The sequence below is a fragment of the Zea mays genome, chromosome 6 (assembly GCF_902167145.1).
Source record: "Zea mays cultivar B73 chromosome 6, Zm-B73-REFERENCE-NAM-5.0, whole genome shotgun sequence".
Lineage (NCBI taxonomy): Eukaryota > Viridiplantae > Streptophyta > Magnoliopsida > Poales > Poaceae > Zea > Zea mays.
Window position 1 is genome coordinate 66,819,090 of NC_050101.1, and position 20,765 is coordinate 66,839,854.

General features: G+C 40.2%; 2 protein-coding genes across 2 annotated transcripts; both read right to left on the reverse strand.

Moving 5' to 3' along the window:
* Positions 1-595: 595 nt before the first annotated feature.
* On the reverse strand, positions 596-2,588 carry LOC103629377 (transcription factor MYB39). Its single transcript, XM_008650518.2, has 2 exons — positions 1,427-2,588; positions 596-1,063 (listed from the first exon to the last, which is right to left on the reverse strand). Exons 1-2 carry the CDS (start codon positions 2,506-2,508, stop codon positions 1,024-1,026), a joined length of 1,122 nt encoding a protein of 373 aa, XP_008648740.1. The 5' UTR covers positions 2,509-2,588; the 3' UTR covers positions 596-1,023.
* Positions 2,589-9,280: 6,692 nt separating this feature from the next.
* On the reverse strand, positions 9,281-15,357 carry LOC103631080 (two-component response regulator ORR6-like). The gene is made up of 2 exons (XM_020539952.1): positions 15,294-15,357; positions 9,281-9,681 (listed from the first exon to the last, which is right to left on the reverse strand). The coding sequence occupies exons 1-2, from the start codon at positions 15,355-15,357 to the stop codon at positions 9,281-9,283; spliced, it is 465 nt and encodes a 154-aa protein (XP_020395541.1).
* Positions 15,358-20,765: the final 5,408 nt, after the last annotated feature.

Genomic DNA, 20,765 nt, shown 5'->3' on the forward strand with positions numbered 1-20,765 from the left:
CATGGCACAGTAAGATAATATTTATATGCTTTTAGCACATTCAATTCACTACATGCATGTTGTCAAAGTATCTTTGTACTAGTCAATAACTAGCTGGATCAATGCAAGCACTGCTAGCAGCTTCCTAGTTATCAAAACACAAAATAAAGTGCTTCTTTTTTTAGACTAATAATCCATGAAATATATATATACATCTGGTTTGTTGTCTTGTTCTTTTTGTCTAGCACACATGCATGTATGTCGATCGTGTCCTTACATTTCTGACACACTTGACACTCCAAACAAAATTAAGTTGGACTATGGATTTCAGTTGACATTCTTTGTATGTAGTCATTCATTTCGCAAGTAACATTAGTGTCAAATGGCGTGCCAACAAGTATATGTGATATCCTAGCCCAAGTGGATGGTGATATCTTGGTCCATGTCATTTTTCAGAAGTTTATCTCAAAAAAACCTCTAGGTCATTAAGCATGCTTTCCCAGGTGGATGGTCATATCTTGAGATAGGTGATCGACCGGTGGCCGACCGAAAAGTCTTCTCGGATGCACATGAGTGAGGATAAGGTATGTAACTGTCTGCGAGTGAACACTTGGTGTATGGAAAAGGAAATCTCATTTACTTTATATATATGTCACAAGCTAATCATTACAAAAGTATATGTATATCTATGTGTGTGCCCTCCTTGCAAAGGCAAATCAAAAGCAAAAAAAAAACTAAAACAACAAATTGAAATCGTTTAGGTGAGCATATATCTATATATGTATTTATGCCGCGTTGGTTCTTTAATCTGTACATATATAGCCAAAACAAAGTGGGCCAAACCACCTTAATTTTATCCTATCAACAGATTACAAACTTCACATCTTCAAAGAAGTGTGCATGCAACAACCAATCCAATGCAAAGAAACGGTTTCTCGATCGCTCCATCTATCATATATATCATTCAACTTTTCATCAATTCTTCATCTGACGACGTACGTACTCCTATGTAGTATGAGAGAGATATATGTGTGTCATTTCTTCTCACAGCTGATCATTGGGGTTGTTCAACCATGACATTTGCCTGCATGCACCAAAAGACAAAGACAAAGAAAAAAATGCATGGTGAGATCAGGGAGGCAGGCAATTAACTATAATAAGCAAACAAACTATATATATACACGCTACCATCTACTAAGCTAGGGTTTTTTTATTCCTATTATTCCTAGCTAGCTAGGTAGTATCCATATATATACCTGTTATAGCTATAAAATTTTATCCGTATACATAATACATACATACATGCTATATAGTAAGTTAATTAAAGTTTTATTTTTTTGGAATCCTAACAAAAGAATACATAGATATATACCTTGTGGCTAGAAAGTAAATTAAAAAAAAAGTTGATGCATGGACGACATGGTATGCTATAGGTAGGTATACTCACTCTAGCAACTCTCTCCAACTGTCGCTGTTGTGGTCAAAATCCAAGGTGAGGCTGTCCAGGCTATCGAACGGGCTCGACGCCGGCGTCTCGTCGCACGTCGATGGGGTCGACCTGCCGCAACCTTTGCCGGCGCCATTACAACCCTCGGCCGCCGCTGATGACAAAGGTGGCGGCATCGCGGCGGCAGTGATGTTGCTCCCGGTCGTGGCCCCGCTGTGGCCGAGCTGATCTGTGGAGCTGAGCCCGTCCCCGGCGGCCGGAGCGGTGGTCGTCGTGCCGGCACCGCCGAAGAGGAGCCCGGAGAGGGAGTAGGCGGCGGAGGACGTGCCCGGCGGCGTCGTGACGGGCGGCACGCTGGTCAGCGCCGGCAGGCTGAGCATGCCGTCGCACTGCTGGACGACCCTGGTGCTCTGCTGGTGGCCGCTGGGCGCCCCTCCATTGGCGGCGGCGAGGAGGGTCATGAGGCCGACGGTTGGTGCGGCGGCGGGGGCGGTGAGCACGCGGACGAGGCCCTCGAGGAGCTGGTACTTGGCGGCGTCGGCCTGGAGCCTGAGCGCGTTGATGTCCCAGCTGCTAACATGGGCGGCGGCGAGTGGGCCTGTCGCCGTAGGTGCTGGAGCACCAGCGGCGGCCGCGAAGTTGGCGGCGGCGAGGAGGCTGGGGAAGCCAGCTGCGAGGAGGTTGAGGTCGGTGCGTCGCTGGTGCGTGACGGGGTCGATCCCCATGGAGAGCAGCTTCTTGCGGAGGTGCGTGTTCCAGTAGTTCTTGATCTCGTTGTCGGTGCGGCCGGGGAGCTTGGTGGCGATGGAGGACCACTTGTTGCCGAGGAGGGAGTGGAGGTGGACGATGAGGTCTTCCTCGTCGTCGGTGAACCTGCCGCGCTTGATGTCGGGGCGGAGGTAGTTGGTCCATCGCAGGCGGCAGCTCTTGCCGCAGCGGTTGAGGCCGGCGAGCTTGGGCAGGCGGCGCCAGCTGCCGTGGCCGTGCTCGTTGATGTAGTCCACCAGCAGCTTGTCCTCCTCGGGCGTCCACGGACCCTTCTTCACCCCCGCGTCCTGGTCGCAGCACGGTGACCTGCCCATTGCTTGTACGTTGCTTATTAATTAGTTGGCGTGGGCTTGGAGATCAAAGCTAGAGAGAAGCTGTGGTGGTGGTGGGGTTCGTTGGGTGGATGGCAGGGAGGGGGTTATATAGACTACCAACCAAAGCTAGGGTAGGGTACATACGGAGGTGGCAAAAGCATAGCGCATGCATATACAAGCATGCATGCATGGGCAACCGTATACGTATTCATTATACTACATACTAGTATATATACATGCATATGGTTTGGCACGTGTAAGAGGAGATTTAGGTTTCAACGCGACCTAGCTGACCTGACACGTGTCGCCCCAGCAGCAAGGAGGAGCACGGAACAAGGAACTACCTGTTCCCAGCTCCCTTCTGATTATTGTTAGTTAGGTTGGTCATCTCACATGACATGACACACCCAATGGCCAATGCTAGGGTTTGGGGCCCGCAGGGGCCAACCTACTCCGCCCCGTCCATGTGGGGCCCTGGATTGTATGTTCACGGTTGCCTCTAGAAAATTTGATGCATCTAGATCATTAGATGCTCTAGAAAATTTTGAAGTTGAAGATATAAACCTTATAAAAGACATTTATATAAGTCATTTTAGAACCTGGAGTCGTCCCAAACACCCCTTTTCTTGTTAAATCTATTTGAAAGAGTAGCTAAATCACTAAATTCATAGTAGTGCATGCACGACTGATCACTATCATCAGATAATACGAATTCGCCCTTTTGATCGCCTTACAAAATTTCCAATATCCCTCCACACCACTCCATCTTTAATTGCAATCTAATTGCCTATGAATGTTTGCATTTTCACGTATATATACTTATAAGCGTGCGTACGTGTGCATGCATGTAGCATGAAATGTTATAGCTAAGCTTGATTAATTAGGTAGGCCAGACAAATATAATAAAGCCTTTAATTTCCTGAGAAAGATTAGTTGTGCATCACGGTACAACGTGCAGAGGCATCTATATATATAGAGGAAACAAATGAAGGGGGAACATGCTTGTATAAGAATATTAGGGCATGTATAAGATAGACACTATGTTGCGGTAAGCATTATGTATATCTAAGAAACTCATTCATACATAACCTAATGTATCTATGTTAAGGATCAATCCTGGAAGAATAAATGGTTAACGAGTTGACCTCTTAGTGAGCAAGTGAGGTAGTTTGACTTGTAGCTTTTGCAACCGAAGTGAGAGTATACACCATCTCTTTTTTGACTGCTACATTGCCAAAAGCATATGGAGAATTATTTGCTTTGCTTTTAAAAATAGACATGCCCGTTAGCATTAATCATATTATCGGGTCTTGGAAAACTAATAATGGTCTGACTTACAAAAAAATATTACTCACTAGAATATCAGCTTTATTTTGGTCTATTTGGCTTAGTCAAAACGAGGTGGCTTTTAATCATAAATCAATATCATCAATTGTGCATGTCATTTTCAGAGGTGGTTTAGATTCTGGAGACTTCTACAGAAGAAGGACACACATCAACAAATCCTCGATGACTATTGAGCTTTGGAAGTGATGGCGATGGAAGTCTTTGCAAATCATAGATGGCGCTCAAATGCAAGAATTGAAGATGGCTAGTGTTATCCATAGTCATGTCATTTTGTTTCTTTGAGTTCGTTTCATTATTCAAGCAATTATTCACTGGTGCAATAATCCTCATGTAATGGTTGTATGCATCGTTATGCTAAAGCCGGAACTCTTGTTTCCATTATCAAAAAAAATAACCCAATATATCTAGGCTCTATCCACTAGAATCACTCAAGACACAACTCATTTATGTGAGTTGTATAAGTGGAACAGAATCTTGAACTTAGAGAACATGCTAAAGGGCATTTCTTCCTCAAAATACATGCTAAAGGGCATTTCTTCATTAGATCATAAATATTTCCCGCGCTGGAGCCCCCATGCAACGGAGCCATGCGAGGATAGGTCGGCAGAACTACAGGGAGATAAACTCAAACAGTTCACTATCTTTTAGCTACACATTGTTATCATATCCACGTGTATTGCCCCACGGTCGAGTATATAAGGCCTAGGGGGCACCCCTTCAGAACGATCGACCCTATTACTCAGTCACCCACTTCAACTCTCTGCATTCTCAATTTAGAGAGCTCTCTTGTAACCTCATTCACCCAGCATACTCACCAGGACGTAGGGTGTTACACATCTATAAGCGGCCCGAACCTGTAAACATTGTCCATTGTCCCTCGTGCAACTAGCACGAACCATTTTGCTACAGTCGTCGACACCGTCCTACTCCTAAAAACACCTTGAGGGGCAACCTCGGGTGTGCGGTCGGACCCAAAACACCGACAGTGGCGATGGAAGTCTTTGCAAATCATAGATGGCGCCCAAATGCAAGAATTGAAGATGGCTAGTGTTATCCATAGTCATGTCATTTTGTTTCTTTGAGTTCGTTTCATTATTCAAGCAATTGTTCACTAGTGCAATAATCCTCATGTAATGCTTGTATGCATCTTTATGCTAAAGCCAAAGCCAGAACTCTTGTTTCTATTATCAAAAAAACCCAATGTATCTAGACTCGATATGTTATCCACTAGAATCACTCAAGACATAACTCATTTATGTGAGTTGTATAAGTGGAACGGTATCTTAAACTTTAGAGGACATGCTAAAGGGCATTCCTTCCTCAAAATACGTTTCTTATGTTTTTTTTTGTACTTGCCTCCTTATATACCACTTAAGATACTAGTCATTTATGTGGGTTGATATATGTTCAACAACATAACTAGTTGGTACTATCAATTTCAGGTATATATGCTTGTGCACGATATTTTAAGAACAACCAGTTCCATGTGTTAAACAGCGAGGTCCTGACCCCCTTTGACATTTCTACGAGATTAGAAGAAACATTATTGGTTAGTTTGGCATATATACCTTCAACTAGTTGATTTTTATAATGGCCCTCCTGGTTTAGTTTAACCAATAAGCTATATAATACCATATGATTTGCCATTTTGGCGTGATATATGATGGCTACCAAATTGGGTACTGCAAATCATATTATCACTAAGGTGTTCATCAGTGATTTGCCATATTAACAAATTGGCGTCATATTATAATACCATATGATTTGCCATTTCACCCAGCTGGGTTCCGATGAAGGAAGCAAATTAGTTATGCACGAGGGGGCATTCATTCATGAATGTTTGCAATCATCATGCTGGGAAAAAGGTAATTAAGGTGTTCATCAGTGCTAGCTAGCTAGTATTATTCCAGTATAAACATGGATGCATGTATGGGAGGACCATATAAATATATGTAGCTTTTTGCAAAAAAAGAATATACATATTATTATAGTTATGTAGAAATATTCATAAATATTCACCCTCCTTTATTACCTATATATATTAGATTAGATGTGACAGATCAGAAAATCTTGTTTTCTTTTTGGTAGCTTCAGCAAGTAATCCCGGCCGGCCGGCTCTTTGGATGAATTGGCAAGCATGGCACAGTAGAATTAGATATGCACAAGTACGTAGCTAGTGGCCTAGATATATAAGGACAAAAGACACCAATAGCTACCTTTTGCTTTATTAGTTAGCATCACGACGGAAACCTCTAACAGTATTTATTTATATATCAGGGTAGTAAAGAGTCTATATATACCATTTTGTGTACACTAATATACCGAAACCTTCTAAAAAAACCTACACAACAATGTTTTTACCCACTACAAGCCATATATCCTAGCTAATCGGAGAAAACATTTTTAATTATTTTTGTTAATTCGACGGTCGAGAACAAAAAACTTTAATCTGGTTGTAGCTGCAGCAGTACAAACAACAGTAGCTGCGGACAAGAAGCTGGGTAACTTGCTCCCACAAGAAAAATTGGACGCTGACGGCTTTAGGTTCATCAATGAAACAGTCGTTTTCATCTCATCATTAATGTGTATCACAGGAAGCAACACAATATTGAAAATGTGACAGAAAACAACTTTCTAGTTTGTGCTAAATCGTACACCCCACTGCCACTTCCGATATCTCAATTTAATTTGGGTGCTTTCCTGGTCCATCATATCATTGGGAATGTTATTTCTCTGGTTTATAATCATAGACAAAATTAGTACACGGAGACATATATAGAATAAAGCAGAAATCTGTCTGACTGGATTTGCCAATCAGTTTTGAGAGAAACGTATTTCATTCCGTTGAGGACTAGTTTGGTTACTATACTACGACTTAACTGATGATTAAATTAACTAGCACAATCTAACAGATCATATTTCCAAGGCAAACGGTTAATTAGGTCAAGTGATGGAAATATGCAAGAGGGCCGGATGAACAGTTACGCACCGCTATATATATGGGGGGTCATTAACCTTTTATATAGAGCCATAGAGGATGAACGGATCATTAACCTAGTCTAATCCAACCGTACTACGTAATAGTATATGTATAAAAGTGACTTCTGAAATCTTCCATATATATGATGCTGGACCAACAGGGAGACATGTTAGTTAACTGCAACTTGATGTCGTCGTAGCAGTTAGTAAACACAATCTGATAAAGAAATGGGACCAGATCTTATCTTTACATATATGATCCAATAGAATTATTGTCCGCTACATATATGTCACCGTTAGGCAACCTGTAGCTATAGTCTGCTGCAATTTGGTGGGGCTCCTGTATATATGTCAAAGCTAGCTAGCTTCTACGTACGTAGATCTCTACACGCATGTTACAACGATCGTCCCAATCGATCGTCAGAGCGTGCAATTAGGGCATTGATGAACTATGTTGTTTATTTACCTGAAGTACAGTTTGATGCATATCCAGTTGGAGGGTACACTGTTCTATTGCAGACGACGTGTATGCATGGAAAGCCATCAATAGAATATATATGATCATATGCATGAGCCTGTCAACAAATAAAGACTGTTGGAGACCGAATTCCCTGCTCCGGTCCTTGCATTGATTTATCTCTCTGTTCTTCGTGTTTAATAATAAGTGTAGTTAGATGTCAGTTGATCGATTGTTTAAATATGTCATCTTGCATGCATGCATCAGTGAGATGTATACTCCCTTTAATTTGTCTCAAAAATATATATATATAGTTTTTGCTTTTTAAAGAGTTAAAAGGTTTTAGATTTAATTTTATCTAATTTAAAAAATACTCGTATTTACGACACTGAATAAGTATCTTGGAATATATTTTCACCGCAAACTTATTTAGAGTGTTGTGATATATTGTTTTTTTAAAAAAAACTTTGTTAAGCTGGATTTTTGTTTGGCTTGGTTCAAATATAGTGTATTACACTATTACGCACTATCACGTTTTACATGCTTTCCCTTCTCGTATCGAGAGAAGACAATCTTGGGTTACAGATAACATAGATCAATATGCATTATTGTTTGTTTCGGATTAGATAAGGACTTAATGAATGGATAGTTGCATAAATAAGAGCACAACCGAGTATATATATATATATATATATATATATATATATATATATATATATATATATATATATATATATATATATATATATATATATATATATATATATATATATATATATATATATATATATATATATATATATATATATATATATATATATATATATATATATGGAAGAGGTAATGGAAGCTCTGGCCTTCCGTTAGTGGGGGAAGCCTCAGCCAGGACGACAGCCAGGTCGCGGTCGGCCCAGTGTACGCGTGCTTGCGTCAGCCATGCAGATGATAGCCACGAATCCCGGGTGATACGCGTCAGGAGATATACGCACGCATAAATATATTTAGTAATGTGCATAAATCATGCATAGAAGGAATCTTTTGTACCTCGACTCACGGAAACGAATATTACCACGTGCACGCCATTTACGACTGCATAACGATGTGTAACATGATAGCATAAACCATGCATTATATAAATCTTGACCGGTTTGATATAAGGAAAGACGTGCTGCATAATCGCGTAAATAAAGGGACAGTTACTGTTTGAGGAGCATTAGTAAAAGGAAATAAATTTTAATTTACAGCCGCAGTTCGCGGGTTCTGCTCGGGCGGATTCCAGCGTAAAACGTGAGCTAAAACAGCGTAAATAAGTACGAAATTTAGCGTAAATCATATATTTGTTTTGTAACAGCAAACGAAGCCCAAAATTACGGCGTGAAAATCGCGTCCACCCAATCGTGTGCTGGTTCTGGCTAGGGCAGATTTCGGCGTAAAACATGAGCTAAAACAGCGTAAATGAATACGAAATTTAGCGTAAATCCTATATTTGTTTTGTAACATCAAACGAGGCCCAAAATTACGGCCTGAAAATCGCGTGCAGCCGATCGTGTTAGGGTTCTGGCTCGGGTGGATTTAATCATAAAATGTGAATCGACATAACGTAAATGAATACGAAATTTACGTAAATTATAGACCTGTTTCGTAACAGCGAATAGGGTCCGAAAATTACGGCGTGAAAATTGATCACGTTCGATCGTGCACGGATTTTGGCTTGGTCAAATTTCAGCGTAAAACGCGAACCAAACAGCGTAAATGGGTACAAATTTTATCGTACATCATCAATCTATTTCGTAACGACGAATGTGGCCTAAATTACGACGTGAAAATCGCGCTCCGATCGTGCTCGGGTTCTAGGTCAGGTGGATTTAAGCGTAAAACGTTGTCCGAAACAGCGTAAATGGATACAAATTTTACCGTAAATCAATGATCTGTTTTGTAACGACGAATGTGGCACTTGCTTTTTAGTGGAAGCGTAAAATGCAATAAGAGCTATCGTAAAATTTTGTTTGAAAATGTATAAATCACGATGGTCATAGACGACATGATGGCGACGTAGATGCCCCTGAGCGCCGCCGACTCCTTGACGCGCTTGAGCAGCTCGTACCCGGACATCCCAGGCATCCAGTAGTCGGTGATGATCATGCTGACATCGGGGAGCAGGCCCATCGCGAGCAACTCCAGCGCGCGCATCGCCGACTCCACGGCGGTCACCCTGTACCTGGAGCCGCGCAGGATCCTAGCGATCGCGGCGCGGTCGATGGATTTGTCGTCCACCGCCAGCACGTGCTTCTCCAGCTCCGACGCGTCCACAGGCACCACCGCCTTCCTGCTGTCGTTGGCCTTGGGTGCAAGGGACGGCGCCACAGATGCTGGAGCGGCGGCGGCGGTGGCTATCGCAGAGACGGACGGGACAACCGCCGTTGTCGCCGGGCCTAGGGTGCGCTGCCGTCGTCCGTCCGCTTCGACAGCGCCGTCACCGCTTGCCCGCCTGCCTCGGAGCGTCGTTGTCGCTCGTTCCTGGTGGAGCGCCACCGTCGGTCGCCTGCCTCGAGGCAACACCGCTGCTGGCCCCCAGGATCACCGCCGCTCGCACGCCCGAGGAAACCGCCGCCACCGCTAAAACCTAATCCCTGGCGGCGTGGGGTGTTTTTATAGTGCTAGCGTGGGACTGGATAATTGTGAGCGTGTGGGCCCGATGCACGTAATATGCGCAGACTATATTTGCATAAACTGATACACACATCAGCATAACTCGTATTATAATTTAGCGTAAGCACAGTTAGGTACAATAAGCCAAAAAAGGTCCGGTGCGGTCTGCGCACCTGGTCGGGGCTTCCTGTAGTTAAATAGAGCTTAGGGCTCTAAATACTATATATATATATATATATATGGACGAGGTAATGGAAGCCCTGGGCTTCCATTAGTATGGGAAGCCCCAGTCAGGTATACCCACGCGTGTTCGATCGTGTGCTGATTCTAGCTCGGTCGGATTCCAGCGTAAAACGTGAGATAAAACAGCGTAATGAGTACGAAATTTAGCGTAAATCCTATATCTATTTTGTAACTGCAAACGAGGCCGAAAATTACGGCGTGGAAATCGTGTGCAGCCGATCGTGCGCTGGTTCTGGCTCGGGCGGATTCCAGCGTAAAATGTGATCTAAAATAGCGTAAATGAGTACGAAATTTAGCGTAAATCCTATATTTGTTTTGTAACAGCAAATGGGGCCCAAAATTACGGCGTGAAAATCGCGTGCAGCCAATCGTGCGTGGGTTCTGGCTCAAATAGAGTTCAGCGTAAATCGTGAACTAAAACAACGTAAATGAGTATGAAATTTAGCGTAAATCATTTATCTGTTTCGTAACAGCAAATGGGCCCCGAGATTACGGCGTGAAAATTATGTGCGGTCGATCGTGCGCGGGTTCTGGCTCGAATGGATTTTAGCGTAAACGTGAACAGAAACATTGTAAATTAGTACGAATGTTAGCGTAAATCATATATTTGTTTCGTAATGGCGAATGGAGTCGAAATTTACGGCGCGAAAATCGCGCGTCACCGGTCGTACGCGGGTTCTGGCTCGAACGGATTTATACGTAAAACGTGAACCAAAACAACGTAAATGAGTACGAATTTTAACGTAAATCATTAATTTGTTTCATAATAACGAATGTAGACCGAATATATCTCTCTGCGCACGAGGTTGTCATAAAATGCATCAATAAATATCGTAAAATGGTGTAAAATACAACAAGAAGTGATCTGAGGTAATTGTAGTGTAAAATGCAAGCTAACCATCTACAAGAGAACTGTTTAGATTTTACAATAAGATATAAGACATAATTATTCCTGTACTCAACTATGATAATGTCGTGTTTACATTTTAGTTGTTGGTACATACACGCAAAACTATGTTCCACCATAACACCATTGTTAATAAAAAAGTGAGTTCAAAAGGCTCTTCCAACTTTCCTAATGTGGAGAAAACCATCGAGATCCATATCTGCAAACGTAACATGAACTGTTAATATGATATTTCCTTGTTAATATGATCATCTTTTCTAGCTTGTTATGACTAACATAACCTACAGTCTAAACTGAATGCACACTTGAGTTAGAAGATCAGATTACCAAAAGAAAAATCTCTTGAGTTAGAAGATCAGATTACGACGAAAAGGTGCAAAAATACACACCCTGCTACACTAAAACCCAGCTCTCTTTTCAACTGAATCCTTAATCTGAAGTCATGCTACACTGAATCCCCTGCTTTCCTAAGTTCACTTCAGTTTCAGACTATGCAAACAAAACAGATGCCTATGGCGATAAGCCACTCTCCATCCAATTACTTGAAGAACGGTTTCATTTTTATGCAATATTGAGTTATAGAAATCAATGAAGGCCCTCTCAAATTCTAACATCTGAATAAAAAATAGCCAGGCTTACATTGCCTTACACATAGTAAGCGTCGAACACGATGCCGGGAACACAAAATCAGGAATGGTTAGTTGTTCACGTGGTGCATATTTGAATATATGCACAAGTCTGTTGAGATATACACCTTTCTTCCAGACCAAATCCAAACAAAAACAGAAATTCAAATAAAAAAATAGCTCAAAGCATATTTTTGATTTAGTTGCAATGTGAGTACCTCCCCGTGAACAAAAATCTGCATCGCCATGACAATTATTCTCAATCCTATTGTCAGGTGGAGTATGTATATAGTCTGTAAAGGTTTGTGTTTTCAAGAAACTATATATTCCAAATTGAAAACTAGAATCGGGTAATGAGGTCACATAAGATACCCACATGAAGATTTTTTATGCTTCCGACCTAGTTTCTGTTGTAATTGTTTCATGAATCCTAAACCAGGCTGCTTGTAAATTAAAATAAAAGGACCAATTCAAATCAACATAAAAGCATAAAAAGGAATAATATAAACAATGTAAAATTAGTAGTCTCCGCTGCATATATTGGACAATAATTTGAACATTGTAATAAAAAACCATTATAATTATAAGTGAAAGAATACAGTAAAATGTCTCCGCTGTCCGTATCATACAGAAAATGAATGAAATGAATAAAAGAAGTGGTGAGACAAATGGGTAACACATACTACTAGTTTTCAAAGTCTAAAAAACAAAGCATATATTGTACTCAATCCGTATAAACACACCTTGTATTATATTCATAAAAAATAATGATAACCATTGGTAGTGCGTGAAAAAATAAAAAAATTATGCATATATTATCATAAAATGCATATATAATAGTAAAGGAATGTACTTCACTATGCATTACTATTTTTTAAAAAACATACTTGTGTTGCATCTGCTATATGCAAAATCGGTGCATAAAAGAACTGATGACTTGGAATAGAAGCTGTGTGATGATTTGACAAAAAGATGCCGCAAAAATTGAATAAAACTGTGATTATACACATAAGCGATGGTGACAACCCTAGTCATAAAGACTGACTAATTTGTTATAAAATTATGCTTTGATTTTTTTTCATCGGTGCTCAAAAATAGCCTCAAAATCATGCTTCCTGTGCATCTAAAGCGAGTTCACCTGTTACGATATAAAAAGAATGAAATCAATCTATATTATGATATATGCTACTATACCAAACAAATAAGATAATTAAAGATAAATTATTAACTGGATTCAAATAGGTTTGATTGCATAAAAATGACAACAAAATCGCATAAATATTGTGACTATATACATAAAATATGTTGACAACCCGTATCATAAAGAATGAGCATTTTAACTATAAATTTGTGATTCGATGCATATAACTTTTATCTTAATGACCGTAAATATATCAACATTTGTAAAATTGCGTACATTCATGTTACAGTTATTGAAGATATTGTAATCAAAATACTAGAAATTAAATAGTATCCCCCTCGATGACAGGTTGCTGGAGGGATGAGACAAAACAAAGGTTCCGAATTGGACTCTGAAGTGCATAAAGAGTACCTCTTGCATGTCAGAGAATACGTGGAGGCCATGGCCTTCCCCTGCAGCACGTTGACGTGGTTAATCACATCTACAGCGGCAACACTATTAAGACAGAGTGCATCATCACCCACCGCTCGACCCACGCCTTGAAGCGGCTGAGGCCTGGTGGTGGTTCTGGCTCTTGCCCGGCGGATCGGCCGGTGCGGTCGGGGCTAGTCCCGGTGCCGTGCCGCTATGCCAGCCTCCCTCCGTCCTAGCACTACCGGAATTTGGCTCTTTGCCGAGTGCCATATTCTTTGCCGAGTGTTTTATTTCGGGCACTCGGCAAAGAGCTCTTTGCCGAGTGCCACGCAAAAAACCCTCGGTAAAAGAAAAACACTCGGCGAAGAAGCTCTTTGCCGAGTGTTTTATTTTTGACACTCGGCAAAGAGTTGTCCTAGCACTACCGGAATTTGGCTCTTTGCCGAGTGCCATATTCTTTGCCGAGTGTTTTATTTCGGGCACTCGGCAAAGAGCTCTTTGTCGAGTGCCACGCAAAAAACCCTCGGTAAAAGAAAAACACTCGGCGAAGAAGCTCTTTGCCGAGTGTTTTATTTTTGACACTCGACAAAGAGTTTCTTTGCCGAGTGTCTTTTTTTGACACTCGGCAAAGAGCTCTTTGCCGAGTGTCACAAATACAACACTCGGCAAAGAGCTCTTTGTCGAGTGTTTTTTCTCCAACACTAGGCAAAGACAATTTAATAATCATATTTTAAAGTAGTAAATTAATTCAAATGAAAAAGTTTTCAACTACAAATTTGTATAACTCATCATGATGTACAATTTATATATTGAACATTTCTTCATATGATAAAATAAAAATAAATTTATTCATAAAACCTATATCTTTCTCGTAGTTTATGAAACTACGAGAGAGACGTATAGAATTTGTGCATATTGTTAGAACCATCATCTGAGATAAACAAATGACCAAACAACCAAAATAAACTTTGTAGATCTTGAGAAGTTATAGAAGTTTATAGTTGACAACTTTTTCATTTGAAGTCATATTGTCAACGAAAACTACGTCTGGACTTAAAAAATTTAAAATTTGAATTTTGAAAATGACTTCGAAAGAAAAAACCACCAACATGAAAGTTGTAGGTATTGAAGAGTTATGAAACTTTGTAGTTGACAATGTTTTAGTTTGAAATCATCTTGTTATGCAAAACTATGTTTGAATTTTGAAATTTGAATTTTTCAAACTGTCTCGGATGGAAAAACCACCAAAATAAAAGTTGTAGGTCTTGAAATGTAATGAAACTTTGTAGTTGACAATTTTTTGATTTGAAATCATCTTATCATTGAAAATTTCGTGTGAAGTTTTCAAATTTAAAATTCAAATTTTGTAAACGGTCTCGGATGTAGAAACTATTAAAATAAAACTTGTAGATCTCAAAAAGTTATGCAACTTTATAGTTGGTCACATTTTCAAATGAACTCATTTAGTGCCTTAAATAATCAAATTACTCTCGATTTGTTATAGTACATGGGGAATGAAAACATAATATAATCATAATTGGTGTAGTAGTGTAGTGGTATAGGAGGGTATGCGCGAGAGAGAGGTTGCGAGTTCGAATCTCACCATTTACAAGACATATAAGTTTGATTCAAAATAATAGTGAAAAATGATAGGGCAACGGGTAAGGTAATAAGGTAGGGTTGGAGAGTTGTTCCTAGAATTTAAAAAATGTTTTGCTGTTTTTTTTTAATTTTTTCGATTCTTAATTTGCCGAGTGTTTTTCTTTGCCGAGTGCTTTTTGACACTCGGCAAAGTCTTTGCCTTTGCCGACTGTCCGAAAAAAAGCACTCGGCAAAGAACCCTTTGCCGATGAAATATTTGTCGAGTGTTCTTTGCCGAGTGTTACACTCGGCAAAGCTTTTGCCGAGTGTAAAATAGCCTTTGCCGAGTGTCTTAGACACTCGGCAAAGAACGCGATTCCGGTAGTGTAGGTGGGGCTTTTGCCCAGATACACAGTGAAGGAGAGGTTGATGGCGACGCACGGGGCGGCGACACTGCGAGGAAGATGAGGATGGGAGACGAAGAAATGGCGGCGGTTGTATGCATCGCTAGAGTAGTGAAAATGTTACGGTACAAAACGTGTGGAACTTTGGTTCAGCCTAAATTAATGGGCTTTTAAATGGGCCATCTTATAATAGTTCATATGGTTTAATTGAAAAGGATTTAGATGGTATGGATAAACCAGAAGGCACCAATCGACCAGGGCTTCCTCTAAATATTGAGAGCCCAGGGCAATACTATAACTATATATATATAGGGAAGAGGTAATGGAAGCCCTGGGCTTCTGTTAGTGGACGAAGCCCCAGCTAGGAGGCCGATCGGGTCGCGTTCGGCCCACTGGACGCCAGCTTGCGTCAGCCATGCATAGGATAGCAACGTATCCCGGCTGAGACGCTGCAACCGATATACGCACGCATAAAGGTATGTGGAAATGTGCATAACTCATGCATAAATGGAAAAGTTTCTGCCACGAATCACGGGAACGAATATTTGCATGTGCATGCTGGTTTACGCTATCATAACGCTGTGAGACATGATAGCGTAAACCATGCAACATTTAAAATCTCCAACCGATTTGAGATAAGGAAAGACGTGCTCTTCGTGTGCGTAAATAAAGGCCCAGTTACGGGAGGAAACAAATACAAGGTTACAGCCGCTCGTCCACGTTCGCTCGTCCACGTCTTTATCTGAGGTATTAGCGGCGGTTAGCGGCGGCGGAAGTGAGAGGTACGGCCGGCGGCGAGAAAATGTCCAGCACCAGAGCTGGCGATGACATGCCACCTGTATCATCTGTGCATACGCCAGCAGGTACGTCTATTTCAATGGACATGCATCCTGTAGCGTCTGCGATCGCCCCATACACAGAGGGTGTCTCCGTTACTCCCCCGGCAGCATTGAGGGCACCTGGACATATCGATGAGCACACAAAAACGGCAGATGTGGTCGGCGCAGAGAAGCACATCCCCATGAGACATATTGGCCCGCATGAATAGGACACACCTCATATTCTTCAGAGCCATGTAAGTTCTCCCAAATATGATACTCTTATTTTCTTACATACTTCTTTGTAATGTTGTACATATACCATGTAAAATTTAGACGCTATTGAATAGTAAATGTTAAATTTCTGTGCGCAGCCGGACAATATTGATATAAGATTGATACCTAAAGTCGGTATGACATTTAGTAACGTGGACGAGGCGTATAATTTTTATAGTCAATATGCATACGAGGTTGGATTTCCGTTGAAGAAATATAGGGAGCGGAAGAATTGTAAATGGTTGAATTGTTCAATGGAAGGAAAGAATGCTGAAAGAGTAGCTAGAAATCCAAGGATACGTAACACATGTTCGAAACGAACACAGTGCAAGGCTGGGATGAAACTTTAAAAAATCTACGATGATGCTAAAGAGAATGTTATTTCCGTTCGGATTGATCTGGTAAACTATGAGCATAATCATGAATTTTTGAAGAAAGATACAGAAAAAGGGCAATTGCAATGCAACAAAACACATGATCGTGAATATATGGAGTTCCTTAGTGCGATGCAAGAAAGCAGGATTCCACAACATTGCATTATGGATTTTGTTACAGAAATGCATGGTGGCCCAGAAAACGTTCCAATAACCGTGCAGGACATGAGTAACCTGTAAGTGTATTATGCATTGATAATAATTGTATTTTATATTACAGAAACAATCGTAATGTGTTGAGTTAGATATAGTGCATAATCATTACATTTTTTGACAGGAAAAAAGCATGGCAAAGGGAAAGAAATGCAAATGATGTGTCGAAGCTGTTATCTTTTTTTCATTATGCAAGAAAGATAATCCACAATTTTTTTCAGACTTTCAACTGGACAAAGAAGGGAAAATTTTAAGCATATTTTGGTCCCATGCTAGCCAGCAAGCCGAGTACATTGATTTTGGTGATGCAGTTACATTTGATACTACACATAAGACTAATATGTACGATAAGCCATTAGGCATGTTTGTTGGCTCGAACCACCACCTATAATGCACAATATTTGGGTTTGCTTTACTAGGAGACGAGACAGTTGATACATTCGAGTGGGTCTTCAATACGTTCAAAACATGCATGGGATGTGACGGACCACGAGTGATGTTGACAGGTATGTTGCAATAGATGGCTCCTATTAATTATGGCACGTACTATATGATATCATATTGGCTTGCATAATGTGATGTAAATTTATCTATTTCAGATCAAGACCCTGCTATGCCAATCGCACTAGGCAGAGTATTCCCAAACACAATTCATCGATTGTGTTTGTGGCATGTGCAAAACATGTATATGCCCCACTTGAATGAATTGTATGCAAGATTTGAGGAGATGGATTTCAAAACAAGGTTCCAATCTATAATACATCATCCGTTGAATGAAATGGAGTTCGAGGCTGCCTGGCAAATGATGGTAAATGATTTCCAGCTACACGAGAACAACACCCTTGCCAGATTATATGAAATACGCAAAGATTGGGTACCTGCATTTTTCAAAGGAGACTATTGTGGTCTTATGGTCTCTACACAACGAAGCGAGAGCATGAACAAGTTGGTGAAGAGTGCCCACGTGGATGCAAACACACCGCTTCATCAATTTGCAAAGCAAATGATGAAGCTCCTGCATAGTAGGAAGATGAAAGAGGCCAAAGAGGCACTAGGATGCATGGTAAGTGAAAAAATTAATAAACATATGTTTTATGCTATTAAAAACAAAACGGTATTAATACTATAGTGTGTAATTTGCAGGGTCAAAAGGATACAACTACATTGTATATGTTTGAAATAAGAGTTGCAAGGGCATACACTAGAGCTGTGATAAAAAGGTTCCAGGAGACAGTAAAATATGCAACTGCATACCGAATAGACCGTGATACAGAGGGTGATGAACATGATTGGGTGGTGAAACATACTACAAGATCAAATAAAATTGTTTGGGGTCAACACCAATTCAAAATAAGGGCTGATGTGGATGCCGGAAAGTATTCATGTGAGTGCAAGCATTGGGAGCATACAGGTATGTTATACTAAACGATTATTTCTATATAAAATTCTAAATTATTACGAATACATAGTTGTTTTGCAATTAATATATGACATAATGTATGTTTAATCAATTATAGGTATATTTTGTGTTCATCTTGTACGCGCTTTCATGCATCTACAAATTGAAAGGATCCCGAGTGAGTATATTTTGCAACGATACACATACTCCGCGCATCAAGATGTGGTTTTTCAAGAGACGATAGGAATTTGAAAGGAAAAGATGGAGAAACTAGATCATATAGACAGAAGATGTTGCTTAAAAAAAGCAATGAAAGTAGTACACCATGCGAGTCTGTCTAAAGCTGGGAATGATAAAGCCCTAGAGATGATGGACGAATTATTAGGGTTATTGATGCGTGTGGAGCCTGATATAGGTACTGGTGAGAGTTGTGGCACAAGTGCTTGCGATGACATCCAGGTACGCACATCGTGTTGATATGAATTTTGCATAATTACTTGTCGATAATGATCCATGTTTGTAATGATGATATAGGTCGAAGCGTATGAAACAGATGAAATGGCTATAGACAACTTACGCAAATTAGATGATGGGAACGAGGTATGGAACAAATCTTTATAATGTATTACATATGTTGCTCTATAACATTTGTGTCTTGACTGGACTTTGCTTTATTTCACAGGAAATTTTAATGGGGTCTAATACAAATGAATGCAATACTAAGGATGATCAATGTAATATGCCGATATTAACATTGGAACATAACACTGACATTCGGCTGGTTGATAGTAGTTCTACGGATGTAGAAGCTAGAAAGGTAATAACATTGCTACAATATATGATAGAATACGTGAATATAAAAACTGACTTAATATCTTTGTTTTGTAGAAACTGGAATTTCATATGGAAGGTGTAAACTTAGCAAGACCAGATAAGGCCAAGCCTAAGGGAAGAACAATCAAAAGTAGTGAGCAACAAGTTTTTAAATTGGGTGCGAAAGGAGCTAAGAAGATGAGCAGGAAGTGCTAGAAATGTGGCATAGCTGATGGTCACAATAGTCGTACGTGTTTAACTATCGAGGATAATAGGGTTTGATTGGCTAACCTATCTGGACGTAAGCGAGGACGGCCTCCTGGTTCAAGGAACAAAATCATAGCTGCAGCCCCACAATGGAATGAGACATCAACGTCGAAAAAACGAACGGTGGATGTCGGAGATGATGATTCATCTGGTAGAGAGTAGAAGACCATAAGATAAAAATATATCTGGATGTAAATGTGATTCCTGTGTTTATTTCACACAGTCCAGAAAGTATCATAAATATACTTGCAAACTGACATAAACGTATGTGTCATTTGTCATAAGCTATTAACAAATCTGTAGCAAACTGAGTGTACATAGACTTAGCATACATGTATGTGAAAAAATGCATAACACTGTGTTGTGTAATGCATAAGATGATTAGACTATGAACCATGACTGTGCAAAAAAATGAGCCTGTTTCCAGTATATAACGCTGATAATTGTATCATACACTTGAGACAAAACTAGAATAATGTATGGGCATAGAATGATGACTATTGTATCATAAGTGTATGGGCAAACATGCATGAGACCGGCAATAAGTATATCGTAAACTTTGGACAAAACAGACATACTTCGAGGTTATTGACAGCACAAAATTGTACAGGAATTTGGCAGAATCAAATGCAAGAAACACACATTACTATCAAACACATTTGGTACAATATTCCAGTTTAGAGGTTAGCTGATCCCCAAAGTTGTCATTGACATAAACTAAGAAACGTCTACGGTCTTTGTCCATATTATACACACATGACTGATCTGAAGTTTAGGGAACCATTGTATACAAAATTTATTACATGTCCAAACTAAGCTACATCCATTAGACCTTGAATCTTTGGATGTCTTCGAGCAGCGATAATGCTTTGTTCTTTGGGTGGAATGTGATATAATGCAGCGCAAGAGACCGTATCTCACTAGTGTTGCCCTGAAATACAATAACATTGAGTTAGCTATACCTCTGTTCCATATGTTGCCTTGTGCCAACTATAGAATTAACTGGTAAATTTGTACGCACTGCTTCTATGTCTGACCGCAAAGATCCTTCGTCGCATTGATAAAATAGAATGTAACCCATAACATAAAACCCACAGTCATTGGATCATGCTGCCATGTTAGGATAATTTGGGCACAAGTCAATTGTGAAGTTACCAAATTTGGGAAAGCATGTCCTGGGCCGTACATGTTGTATTCCTTTGTTTAATCTACTCATAATAACCTTAGCCCATGGTAACTTTCTGCCACCTGAGCCCAAATGTGCAAAATGATAGTCCTTTCATGTAGTACCACCAAGTGTTGCCCCATATGGATTGGAATCTAAAATATGAATGCACTTCTTGACCTTA